Source organism: Argopecten irradians, chromosome 1 (genome assembly GCF_041381155.1).
Source record: "Argopecten irradians isolate NY chromosome 1, Ai_NY, whole genome shotgun sequence".
NCBI lineage: Eukaryota > Metazoa > Mollusca > Bivalvia > Pectinida > Pectinidae > Argopecten > Argopecten irradians.
In genome coordinates this window covers 4,290,165-4,303,763 of record NC_091134.1, presented here as the reverse complement: position 1 = coordinate 4,303,763, position 13,599 = coordinate 4,290,165, and the positions used below count along the sequence as shown (strand labels likewise).

At 35.7% G+C, this 13,599-nt stretch overlaps 1 protein-coding gene across 1 annotated transcript; it reads right to left on the bottom strand.

The window, feature by feature from the left end:
• Positions 1 to 2,470: 2,470 nt before the first annotated feature.
• On the bottom strand, positions 2,471 to 13,317 carry LOC138315605 (rhodopsin, G0-coupled-like). The gene is made up of 3 exons (XM_069256750.1): positions 12,688 to 13,317; positions 7,815 to 7,908; positions 2,471 to 7,505 (listed from the first exon to the last, which is right to left on the bottom strand). The coding sequence occupies exons 1-3, from the start codon at positions 13,315 to 13,317 to the stop codon at positions 7,303 to 7,305; spliced, it is 927 nt and encodes a 308-aa protein (XP_069112851.1). The 3' UTR covers positions 2,471 to 7,302.
• Positions 13,318 to 13,599: the final 282 nt, after the last annotated feature.

Genomic DNA, 13,599 nt, shown 5'->3' with positions numbered 1-13,599 from the left:
ATTCATCGGCTGTTAATGGATTTTTTTCAAACATTTAAGGACAAACATCGTATGCTCGCAGATTAAACGTTGATATCGTAAGGGCTTCTCACGGCAGCCATTACGTTGGTCTCTTAGTAACGTTTTTGACGTACATCCCGACCGTATGCTTAGTTACTTTACGCTAACATGTTGTTTATTCCTTATTCATAGCACTATGTAAACAAAGAAGCGAAAACAAAAGCATTGCAACCCAATTAGAACGAGTCGTAAGACCTACCGTGGTCCTATAAAGAGATATGACGACGTGGTGAGCATGCTCACTAATTGTTGATGGAACAGGAAATAGAGGATTCAGATTTCACCATTACTGGGTCATTAGCAAATGCGTTATCAGTCGTAAATGTATTCATGAAGCATGTCTTCCGCGGCGTTACAAACATTTGACTTCCTGATCGATTGATAGTGACCACTGTGCCGTTAATTGAGTCAATGACAAATAATTGACCCTGAAAATACTGATAATATCTATTTGTTGATGATTTACCCACTGGATACCACATGTAGAGGTGTTTATAGACTGCTGCCAATAAAACGATATATTCGGTTTGGGCAAGTACAAAACTAGAGGAAAGTCTTGTGTTATGGTATCCTTGGGAGTAATATATTCACTGAGCATTGTCTTTAAACGGTATTGGTGTTGGGCGCATTTAGGGGTTTACGAGTCTCCTAGGATTTTCTGGATACAATTAAGGCTACCGTAACATTGTCTATCCTCTCATTATCTATAACAAGTGAACTCATATTCCACACGCTATTATCTACATGGATTCGTTGAAATGTAATAGATATAATATATAATATAGCTCTTCTGACCAACCCTCCAGTTTTGTTATTTGAAAGGAAACTTGCATATTTCTGGATATGTGTGTTATTGGAGATGTTCCTTTATATTCACGATTGTCTGTTTAGGTCTGTTTATATTGTTGTCTCGCTAGAACACACTGCGGAAGATACCAAAGAGCTGATCCAAGGCAATCAACTGCAACTGTATATAAAAAAACGTGTTATCCAATTCCCTATGCGGTGAACACGTCATAACACCCCCTAGTCAAAGCTGTTGTCAATCCTCATTTTCTGGTAGGGATCAGTCAGGATATAAAACATGAGGCCATGCTAATTGGGCGACTGTCAATTCCAGACAAAAGCTAATGCATTGGAAAGGAACTATGCGATGCAATAAAACCAGCGGGTGTATACCCGTCTCTCTATAAATAGATCTATTAATATGTGTAACTATAGTTTTCTTAAAGCTGACAATGCAAGTTAAAAAGTATGCATTTGAGATAAAAAAAAAATTTAAATTCAGTATTTTTTTTTAAAAATTCGTTTCTGAGACAACCCCTTGCGTTTCTAAGGACGGGCAGTCGCCATTTTGTTTTAACTCTGCTTGGATACATCACCGGGTACCGACCCCTATATAAAGCGCGTGAACCACACACACGTGCAATCAGTCGAACGTTCGCCGTTCAAGGTGTAATATACTGTACTATATATATACCCAATACGTATTTACGTGTAACCTGAGGCCATGCCATAATGATAAAATGGTTAGTACTTTCAATGTTTTCTCAAATAAATTTTCTAAGAACCATATATAGATTTATGTATTAGTAGGTGATACACAGTAGACAACTTCTAGGTGTTTATGTACATGACTGAACGCACGTGTGTCGATTCACGCGCTTTATATAGGGGTCGGTAGGCGTCACGTATCCAAGCAGAGTTCAAACAAAAATGGCGTCCGTCTGTCCATAGAAACGCAAGGGGCTGTCTCAGAAACAAATATTGTAAAAAAAAATCTTCAATTTTTTTTTTAAATCTCAAATGTACATTTTTTAACTTGCATTGTCAGCTTTAAAGGGACAATTTAGTCTAAGAGAATATTGCACATATAGCGGAAAGAAGCCTTTTCTAATGGAAATTAGATGAGTTGGTTTTACTGAGCTATGCCAAAAAGGTCCATGGTGGTGAAATATATGTAAAATGTTCAAACTCGCTTGCTGTCCGCCATTACACACTGCGTTCGGACGTCTTGTATGCCGAACCCTGGCCTTTGCTCGTGGGTTAATGCAACTTTTGTCCAAAACTACTCAAATCGCTCTAACAATAGTGTGTTTCGTTATTAAGAGAATGCTACTGTCTAAAAACCAATTTTATCAACTCCTCGATGGTTATTTATTGCATTTGTTTAACTTTTGTGACTTTTGTTCGGGTGTGGGTACATCGTTCATACTGTACATACTTAATCGTATTGCTATACCATTTGGAATTTCAACGGTATGAATTAAAACACAGTGACACAAATTTGTTAATATATCATGCTACATGTTTCATAAGGAATGTAGAACATAAATTTATGCCATATATTGCCTCGTGGTTATGTAACAGAATTAACCTCACTTAATTGTCCCTTCAAAACAATGACACATATCATATATAAATGTTTATCTGTTTTTGTAAATAAAGCATGCTTCTTTAAAAAGTCAAAACAGATATGGAGAATACGTTTATTGTTCACAACAATATTTTGACAATTTTATTGTTTCTGGCTGTACAGTAACAACGGACACATAAAAATCAACAATACAAACAACCATGAATACATTAAATGTACACGATGTAACAACCGGAAGTTATGCGAATGAAAATCACAACAATATTTTAGGAAATCTAAGCAGTGTTGCAGTCCAAGAAAACAGAGGATAAGAAATTGTATACCATATGTAAAGATGTCGAAATCGATATGTGTATATAGATTACCGATTAACGATTTTATACCATACTTAAAGTAAAGCCGGTTATTTTGCGGGAGGATATTTTCGCAAGTCATTGATTTGATCGAGAAAATTTTATCAACGGAATATTGAGAAATGATTTAATCACATAATACCATGCAAGTCAGACCGCAAACACTTAAAATCACGTAAATCTACCCATTTTACTTAGAGTTAAAATCATAGAAATGTTTTTTCCGTGTAAGTAACTGGTAATGTGGTATCTAGGAAGCTTTCACAATACCATAAGATATTGCACGAGTCTGTCAAACATAAAACACAGAGGGACTATTATTGAAAGGATCAGCAAGGGTCGTTCGTCAGCACGAGGAATCGCAGCCTTGTATGTTGAGTCACGATATGTCGTTAATGCTGTTTACAGATACGCTGCACGTGATGTTATCGCCAGTGAATTGTTAAATGCCCTTGGCCTGTCTTACATTTCTTTTTCCCATGTTCTCCCATTTCAACACTTTCTGAGAAGACTTGTGCATCTCGGTCACAATCTCCAACTGCCCTATGTAACAACCACTAAATCTCCCTTTAACGCAAGAGAAATTGTCTCTTCCCTAGCAACCACTAAATATCTCTTTAACGCAATAGAAAATATATATTCCCTAGCAACCACTAAATCAACCTTAAAGGCAATAGAAAATATCACTTCCCTAGCAGCCACTAAATCTCCCTTAAACGCAAAAGAAATTGTCTCTTCCCTAGCAACCGCTAAATATCTCTTTAACGCAATGAATATAATCTCTTCCTTAGCAACCACTAAATCACCCTTTAACGCAATGGAAAATATCACTTCCCTAGCAACCACTAAATCACCCTTTAACGCAATTGAACTTACTTCTTTCCTAGCAACCACTTTATCTCCCTTTAACGCAATAGAAAATATTACTTTCCTAGCAACCACTTAATCTCTCTTTAACGTAATAGAAAATATCACTTCCTTAGCAACCAACTTAAAGCATCAAGGCCATATTCGCTTTGTGGTAGCAGCTGATTTATGTAGCAAAGCATGTACAATAAAAATTATTAATATGTGAACAAAAAGTATTCAAAAAAATGTATAACTCGTATTGTTAGTGAATAAACTACCTACCGATATCCAGAGTTAATTGATAATTGATAACCTTTTATAATCTATTGTATGATATTGGGTACCCTCTCCACCATTTAAATGATGAATAGCAAAGTTATCGATGTACATACATATCATTTTACACACAAAATTTAGAAGCAGTTTTCACTATATTTACATTTCAACGGTAACATGTGCTATAGAAACAAACACAAAACAAACAAAAGACCCATCTCGTCTGCTCGAACATTGACTTTTGCCTCAAATATCAGTCAAGTATTTATCAAGATTTTGGCAACAAAGATCGGTCATAATATCGACATTTTGTTAACAAAGATTGGCCATAACATCGACATTTTGTCCAAAAATATCAGTGATAATGTCGACATTTTGTCCACAAAGATCAGTATAATATCGGCATTTTGTCCACAAATATCAGTAATAATATCGACATTTTGTCCACAGATATCAGTGATAATGTCGACATTTTGTCCACAAAGATCAGTCATGATATCGACATTTTGTCCACAAATATCTGTGATAATTTCGACATTTTGTCGACAAATATCAGTAATAATATCGACATTTTGTCCATAAAGATCAGTCATGATATCGACATATTGTCGACAAATATTAGTGATAATGTCGACATTTTGTCCACAAATATCAGTAATAATATCGACATTTTGTCGACAAATATCGGCGATAATGTCGACATTTTGTCCACAAAGATCAGTCATGATATCGACATTTTGTCCACAAATATCTGTGATAATGTCGACATTTTGTCGACAAATATCAGTAATAATATCGACATTTTGTCCACAAAGATCAGTCATGATATCGACATATCGTCGACAAATATCAGTGATAATGTCGACATTTTGTCCACAAAGATCAGTCATGATATCGACATTTTGTCCACAAATATCGGTCATAATATCGACATTTTGTCCACAAATATCAGTAATAATATCGACATTTTGTCCACAAAGATCAGTCATGATATCGACATTTTGTCCGTAAAAGCTCAATAGTAACTCTTCTCATCCTCTAACAAACATTTCTCACATACAGCATCAGACTCAAATTACAAAACAAGGTTCCGTATCTTCAATACTAACGTTTATGAAATATAAATACATTATGTACATGGATGTTTAGTGTGTACTTAACTATGACTTGCAAAAATATGACACATCAATAATATCATTACATCAAATGTTATTAAAGTGAACAGTCGGGCAAGGATGGCTAAAGTCGGTAAAAATGGTGTGAATGTATCCAGTATAATTTCTTATGGAATGGAAAAATAAAATCTCTCGTCGAAATCTGTCTGCGTACGAAGAAATTAATTTAAAGTATGGAAATTCTAAAACGTTCTCCCGGCTCACTATGTCCGTGGTTACATTTCCACGCAGCCTCGCTTTCAATGCTTTCAACTTTTCTTTACTTTAATGGTCAGAACTGGGAAACTAAGCAGAACTTGGCCGTTGTATTAATATGTGAGAACTTTTGGAAGGCCAATGAACGCATTTAGACTGGTTTTCTTTGCCCGACTATTCACTTTAAACTGTTGCAGTCATACAATATTTAATGGACAATGAAAAATATTTATAAAAGTGATAGGGATTGTCATTAAAAGTCAAGGGAAATAATTTTAAGACATGTAAATCTTATGGACGGGAGTTGAAGGGACGGGGCACAAAGGAAACATAAAGCAGAAGACCGGATAGTAATCATATATATTTACATTTATCACTTCTACGATATAAACTAACCAAGGCAAAGTGAAGTAAATGACGGTATAACTGACACACCCAAAATGTGACATTTATGACGTCACTAATGTTGACGTGGTGACGTCAACTGATCACCGTCAAAATGGCTGTTTCATCTTGTGGATTAAATCGCCGTTGACAAACGGTTTTTTTCTGATCTAGCTTAAACAATGTTAATGCAGAGACCTTAAAATGAGCTGATAATGAAAATACAAGCATTAAACTATCTTCCTATGGCATCTATGGTCTATATAGACGCCATAACGCATCATCTCATAATGCGCTATATAGACCATAGATGCCACAGGAAGATAGTTTAATGCTTAAATAGTATATCATCAAATGTGTGTGAAATAGATATTTGAACCTTGTGGATATGATATCCTTTTTCATATCCACAGCATGTGAATTTGACATTTGAAATGTTTGAAGGACGATTGCATAATAATACAGATATGGACACACTTCTCCTCCACAAATTCTTAAACCATCACGTATGTACAAACAGAGTGGGACTAGAACAGTACGTTACTGAAGTTATCATTCATACTGGACATTTTGTCCCTGTAATATCTGTGTCTTCCTTCGTCACGTGTGGTTCTGATATAGTATACTCATATAATGTAGGATGACCTGATGTATGGCGTCGCGACGGTCTGCAGACATCATACGAACGAACGCATTCTGTTTGAAACTGGGTCGAGAGGACGTGTCTAGACGACATTTCCAAATTATGAATAATTCAGAGAATATGCTAATATGACCTGCTAATGTACAATATTACTATAATTACACTATATGTATGGACACAGCTTCACATTAAATTACATTAAATGTACAAACCAATCAGTTGTTTTAATAAGATTCGAATCCCCACTGTTTTACAGTATTAGTTAACAGGTGAGACAAAACAATCGGAGTATGGCAACATCTGGGAAATACGGGCCCCATTCATTCTTCTGTCCAACAGAATTTGCATATTGATAATTCATCCAGGCGTGGCCGGCCTTGACATACCCTAACGTTCGTCTTAAGGCTTTTGATTCGACACCCAGACCGATGTCATTGCAATGTCAATACCACGAAATTATCCGACACCTTCTTTCACACAAAGGTATCAAAGATTCGTTGGCTGTATTGTGACCCAATGAGTCTATCACACAGTATCTCAAAGGTAATACTCACTAACCAAACACTTCGTTGTAGTAGAACAAGCTTTACGAACATAGAGTACTAGTGCTAATTTTATTACATCGAAATCGTTCCGTAGCTGGAAGTAAATTTGATTAAGAGAATACCTTGATATATGTATCCATTGGCTCCTCTGTCATATCAAACAGCAATAGTTTGTAGGGACCTGAGGAGGCCGATATATACTGTTAATCACATTGATAAGGACTAATGAGACATCGTCAATGCCACCAGAGACCATTGTTTCCTGGCATACAGTAGGCGTCAGAATGAATAAAAGATGATGTCAGTCCTGTTACACTCCAAGGAGGCTTTTGTTACAACTTATATGCTCCAATAATCACACATCACATAATGTAACGGAATGATGGCGTCTCCGTGGATAAGTATGTTGACGTCATGGAATGATGAAACATCTTGAACTATATGCTCATTGATGTTGTGAGAAGATTTCCAGCCATGCCCTTTTAAATTCACGATTTCGGTATGCGTAGATAAGCGGATTCCAGATCACGGCGACTTTGGCAAACATCGCTGGCAAAAGTGTGACCATATTAGGAATAGTGCTTGCGTCACCGATAATTGCCCACAACGTCACAATAGCGTAGGGACACCAGGAGAATAGAAACGCACCTGAAAACGACAACAACAGTTTAAACCGATGGGAATGTGACAAGGCACTATAATTATTCCATACAATAATTTGTCGTGACACAAAATCCTGTTATCAAATTAAAATGGATGTCATTATACTCCTCTGATTAACTGTAGTTTCAATTTTAAATTAGACTTTAAAGCAGATAATGGGACCAAAGGTCATACACAGGTATTGAAACTGGACCAAGCTAGCTTCATAAAGGATCCATATTACTCCCAAGTGATAAGTGATTTTAATCTAAGTACCAATCGTTACAAATAATGTCGTTTTTACTCATTACATACTTATCATTAGGAATATTGTCATCGCAAGGTATTTCTGTCGTTCTTCCTGCCTGGAAAGAATAGAAACTCCTCTTATGTTTGGACAGCTTTTCACCTACAAAATACAAACTTACTTTTGTACAATTTTATTGATACAGTTGTATATCTAAGGTTCCCAAATATGTAGCTTAGTGCCAAAGGGTTCAGTGATATCGAGTATTGTAAACATACAAAATATACATGTCCTGTGGTACGGGCATATTCTAAAATTGATTACGAAATGTTTCCGAGGCAATCCATGTATAGCGACCGAACAATTAACTGGTTTTCCATAATTTACACTGTTCAGGGTTTTTGAATGTAATGTTAAAAATAAAATTCGTGTTTTATAACTTTTAAGTCCCAAACAAATACCGGTAACACTAGTGAACGACAAAAATAAATAAAAGCATTGCTATGATTGATTGTTTCAAGTATGTCAAATGGTTGTTAAGGCCGGTGGTCCACTTGTTGACCACAAAGAACTCGATTATTACGGTATGCACCTGTATGTCATAACTATGTGACTATTAAGACCCACGTGCCTCTTCTTAATTGTAAAGGAAGTATTTGGAAAACTGGTGATTAAATTAGTAATCGAACAGCCAACATCGACATTTCACAATCCAGTCGTCCACTGACTATGTAGACATAAAATGGACACGATTACATCTCACACTTAACAGGGTTGCCCCGCAATTGCTATGGAAAAGGTAACTCTGTCTATTACAGGGAAAAGACAGTCCATACCTGCTAGACAAGACGTGACGTCGTCAATACAGGCATATATTTTGATAAATAATAAAAATAAATGGATGTCTACACATTCACATTTTGGAAAGAAAAGATAAACAAATCGAGTAATAAGGACAGCCTTTGACCCTTAGGTAATATTCTGAGGTTTTAAATAAAATTTCAGAAGCAAACTTGATGTATTCTGTAAGTCTTCCCATTTTAAATAAGAGAACTATACAGTTGGTGAATCTGTTAGGGTAGGGCACATACAGGTGTGTCTTATGTTTTAGAACCTTCATTGGATTGTACATGTAATTTTTATCACAGGTGGTGTGTTTATATTTGTCATTTATCTTGCCCATGAAACCAACCACATTTTGTGTCTTGTTACACGACTCATTTGCGTCACTCTATTCGTACTGACTGGTAATGTAAGCCACGAGTTGTCAGTACAAAATCATATTTCCTTCATTGATTTCTAGATTGTATATAATTAAGGCTTGAATATATAGTAAGAAAAAGTAATTGTTTATTGAGAGGAGATAATCTTACTCCCTTTTACCAATAGGGACTGCATTGACACTAGGATATATTAATATCTTGTGTTTGTCAGTATGTAAAGTGTCTGGAGCCGAATTCGACTCTACTGTCTTTTTACAGAGTTAATATTGCTCTTTTAAAACCTTGTGAATTTAACAACATGCGTAAAGATCTACTGAGCTTATTAATTCACGAACAACGCATGCAGACTAATATCTCATAGCAAGACCTTGACGAGGTCGAATATTTGACAGTGCACGATGACAATCTCTATATGATAACTGTAATAGAGAAGCTGTAGAGAGTCTCTTGATTGTGCTCTCTTATTTACGCCCTAAATGTAACATACATATATGTGTTATAAAAGCCTGTATATATATATACCTGTATGCGATATAAAGTTATATGTTCATTCTACTTTTAGTTTTCGGTTTACTCTATGTAAACCAGATCGGATTATATGAGGCTATGAATGCTCATCTGGTCAAGCATTTGACCATATGTGCGTTCATAGCCTAGTATACTTCCATCTGTTTCACATAGAGTAAACCGAAAACTAAAGGTAGACTGGAATATAACTTTATTATCACGAGTATTGATGAGTAATTTTCAAAAGAAATATAAACTAAGTTGTGCTTTGCGCTAGCCGTTCTGCATGAGAACAACAATAATATTCGTGCAACTCCTAAAGCACACGTGTGTAATTTCATTGGCAGATTTTATGCGTTGCGCTCACCTGTTTAGAGTGGAAAATATTTTACTGATCTGTCAAACGTAAGGAGCGAAAACGTCATATAGCATACCCTGTCAGGATCACACTGCGGGTTAAACCCCAGGTGGTTCAATTGACGGGGCTGCCATAACAGGATATCAGATTTTCACTAATCTAACTTCATGTACAAATTGGAATCACGGTCGAACAAAGTTTTCTTGAATTCGCTATTTAAGAATAGAATATGCTTACTGCAAGGGTTTTAGTTTTAATATCTGGTGATATCTAAGCGAGAAAAGTAGATTATCCGAAATCATTTTGAGGTAAAGAACACGTGAAGAATGTAGCTGCACTATTGTAGCTCAAACGACTTTTGACAGATAATGGTGTCGTCTTTAGAGCTGCAACTGGTGCCTATCCCTACCAATGAGCAAAGAAATGATTGTGCATATCATTATTTAATCGTCTGTATGCATATTTTCGTAAGTATATATATATATAGCCTACAAGACAATACAACTAAACTGTATCATGATCAAATTTACATCGAGACTTTATTTTTACATATATATATATTCATGTCTTTTCGAAGGAAATTATATAAAGTTATTTATAGCACCACACAACGTGGCCATTACACGTGAATCGCATGTGTGATACACAAATTATTACCTATATAGGTCATCACAGTTTTCATTTAAACGAATAAATGTCACCGACTTTCTTCATGTTGTTTATAGTCATGTAGGTTTACTGACGAGATTTCGTTTGGTTCTTGAAGTTTCGTCCTAATACAAACTGCGATAATGTTGACACATATAATAATCCGGAGGCTTAAGCCCCAGTTTTGGCCGAAAGCGCACGATATTATGTTTAAGCCTCCGTTCTATAAGGTCCCAATTGTCAATAAGCCGGAAAAAATAAGATTGTTGATGTTTAGTATATCTATTGTTCTCTCGGCCAAAGGCAATATCAAGACTGAACAGAACTTTGCTACATACAGTTTCCTTGAATTGGTAAAAACGTATTATTTAGAGCAACCTCAAAAAAGCACTTTCGTCAAACTTGTGATAGAGTATTACCACATTTTAGGTATATCACAAATATGTCTCCGTTAGATAGCAAAAACTAAATGTATTGTGACCAAGACCGTTATGATAAAAATAAGCTGATACAGTAATGATTCTTATATACTCTTGTGATTTACGTAGGACTTGTTTCACTATCAGGCACTACGGCTCTACGTTCTCAAAGTGTGCGAGTATAAAACAAAGCATTGAATGCTACTCTGCCAGCTCCATGCTATACCTTATCATTCCGATACTCCAGCTAGCTATTGACGTCCTTCTATCATCAAGACATGATTTCCTAATCGAGCTCCTCCTAAACCCCCAGAGATACAGCTTGAGGGCAGTGTTACTATAAATACATTTATCTCCAGGAAATTAAATTGTACCGGTTTATCAATCAAATATTGTTTAAGAGTTGATGATATGATCGTTATATAAGAAATTGATGTTGCTTTCGCAACATATAAAATAACACTAACGAAAATGTGGTTTATGTTAAAAATAAATTAAAAGTAAATTATCTTTAAAATATTTAATTTAATTACGACTAAAAAGCATACTTTGTAAGCTCGACATTTGATAGGATTGGCGCCAAATGGATTAGATTACTCTATCATTCTAAATATGTATATATATATATATAAAGAAAAAAGTGCGTGTCGATGTAGAGTTGAAAATATATATATATAAAAAACTCATCGACCCTCCTCTAGCACTTTCGCTGTTTCGTGATATATATATATAAGCTTATACTAAAACTTTTAAAAGACGTTGTGCATCAGTAGATATTAAAGATATCAACACAGCATTCATTTTCGCTAAAGTTTTCAGGCCTTTCCGGCTATCTTCAGGCGATTGTGATATCAAGAAAAAAACCTGCCCTTAACCTTCATGACAAAAGTATTTCGACGCTAACGTTTTCAGCCCTCAACCTTCATGACAAAAGTATTTTGCAGCTAACGTTTTCAGCCCTCAACCTTCATGACAAAAGTATTTTGCAGCTAACGTTTTCAGCTTTCACTTATATATATATGAAAACGTTAGCGGCGAAATACTTTTGTCATGAAGGTTGAGGGTTAAAAACGTTAGAGGCGAAATACTTTTGTCATGAAGGTATTATTCTTGAAGAAATATATAATACATGTAGATGTACAAAGAACATTTTTTTGAACATTCTATAAATAAACATATATATAATCGTCAACGAGGTACAATTCAACACGAAAATTTTAATAAATTGTCATCCTTTGTATATGCCAAACACTAAAATTAGCGCTCCTTCGACATGTATATCTCACATACAACTCACGTTGCACAGCCTGTCGTCGGAGGCTGTTGAAACACGCCTTACATAATAACAAAGCATACAACTCGTTAACTTTTAGTAACAATTTCACGCCGCTAAAATCAAATCCCCCGTTCAATAATTTTTGGAAGCGAGCGCTTTGTATGCTTGGTAGCAAGTTTCATGTCCAATGATTCTCACGAGTACACAATTTTATTATGTGATCTATAGGTAAACTAATGTACGCGTATATATTTACTATTTTCAGTTTTTAATCTGTCGAAATTAAAAACTGTCCTAGAAGCTTCTAACCACCTGTTTATATATACAATAGACAATTAGTCACAGCTTTCTTGATCGTTCTTGATCTTATCGTTAAACAATACAATTCACAGTTATCCTATCCTAGTCATATTTTTATATGATGGATGACTTCAGTTGTAAATAAAATCAAGTTTGAGACAACATCACATATCAAAGTATATCAAATAACGAAACATCAGGTATACTTACCCTCAAGTAAATGCAGACGTAGAAGAAGCAAATGAATGCGAATGGAACAAAAAAACATAAAACAAACAAAGCCGATGTATACGAGATGTCAATGACGGCCTTGCTCTTCCAGTTGACGGCACAAGACGTGTGTACGTCTTCCACAGTGAATACATAGGAGTTAACCCCGACCAGAGGACAGATGGCCCACACTAACCCCCACAACACACACCCTAAACAGGCAAGCTTGGACATACGCCTACTTCGTTTGCTTTTGTAGTTTTTCTTCGTCATGACGATGTACTGGTCAAACGATATCATCGTCAGAACAGCAATGATAGTTAAACCAATCCAGGTCATCGTAAATCCATAGAAGATACATCCTGGTGTTCCAAACACCCAATCTCCAACGAAGCTGGATACTATAACCATAGGCAAGTTAATAGAACACATAAAGAAGTCCAGATTTGTCAGCAAAAGAACAAAATAAGTGGTCGGATTCAGTACCGATGTATGTTTCTTCCCGAAGACAAACAAAATACTGCCATTGACAAATATTCCGATAATAGCAGTTATCAAAAACACAACTGCAAAGGAGACATTGAAAGGTTTCAGTAAGGAATCGTCTATGAGAGTATCATTGGTGGCCATGATCGCACCTATATCAGTGTCTACACATTCAGTGTATACTCAGTCACTGAATGTGATATATACTCATGTGTGATAAGTATCTCAACAGTGACTCTGATGGACTGACAAGCGCAGATACTGTCATTAAATTATATATAACACTAGCTGTCCATGCTGTGATCGAATATTGACATTCTGTTTATCTTCATAGCATAGTTATAGACTATAGATAAATCATGGGATTGACCAGGGCAAACGTCGGGAGTCTGTTATTGGTCAATGCAAAACAGATATGGTCAGAGT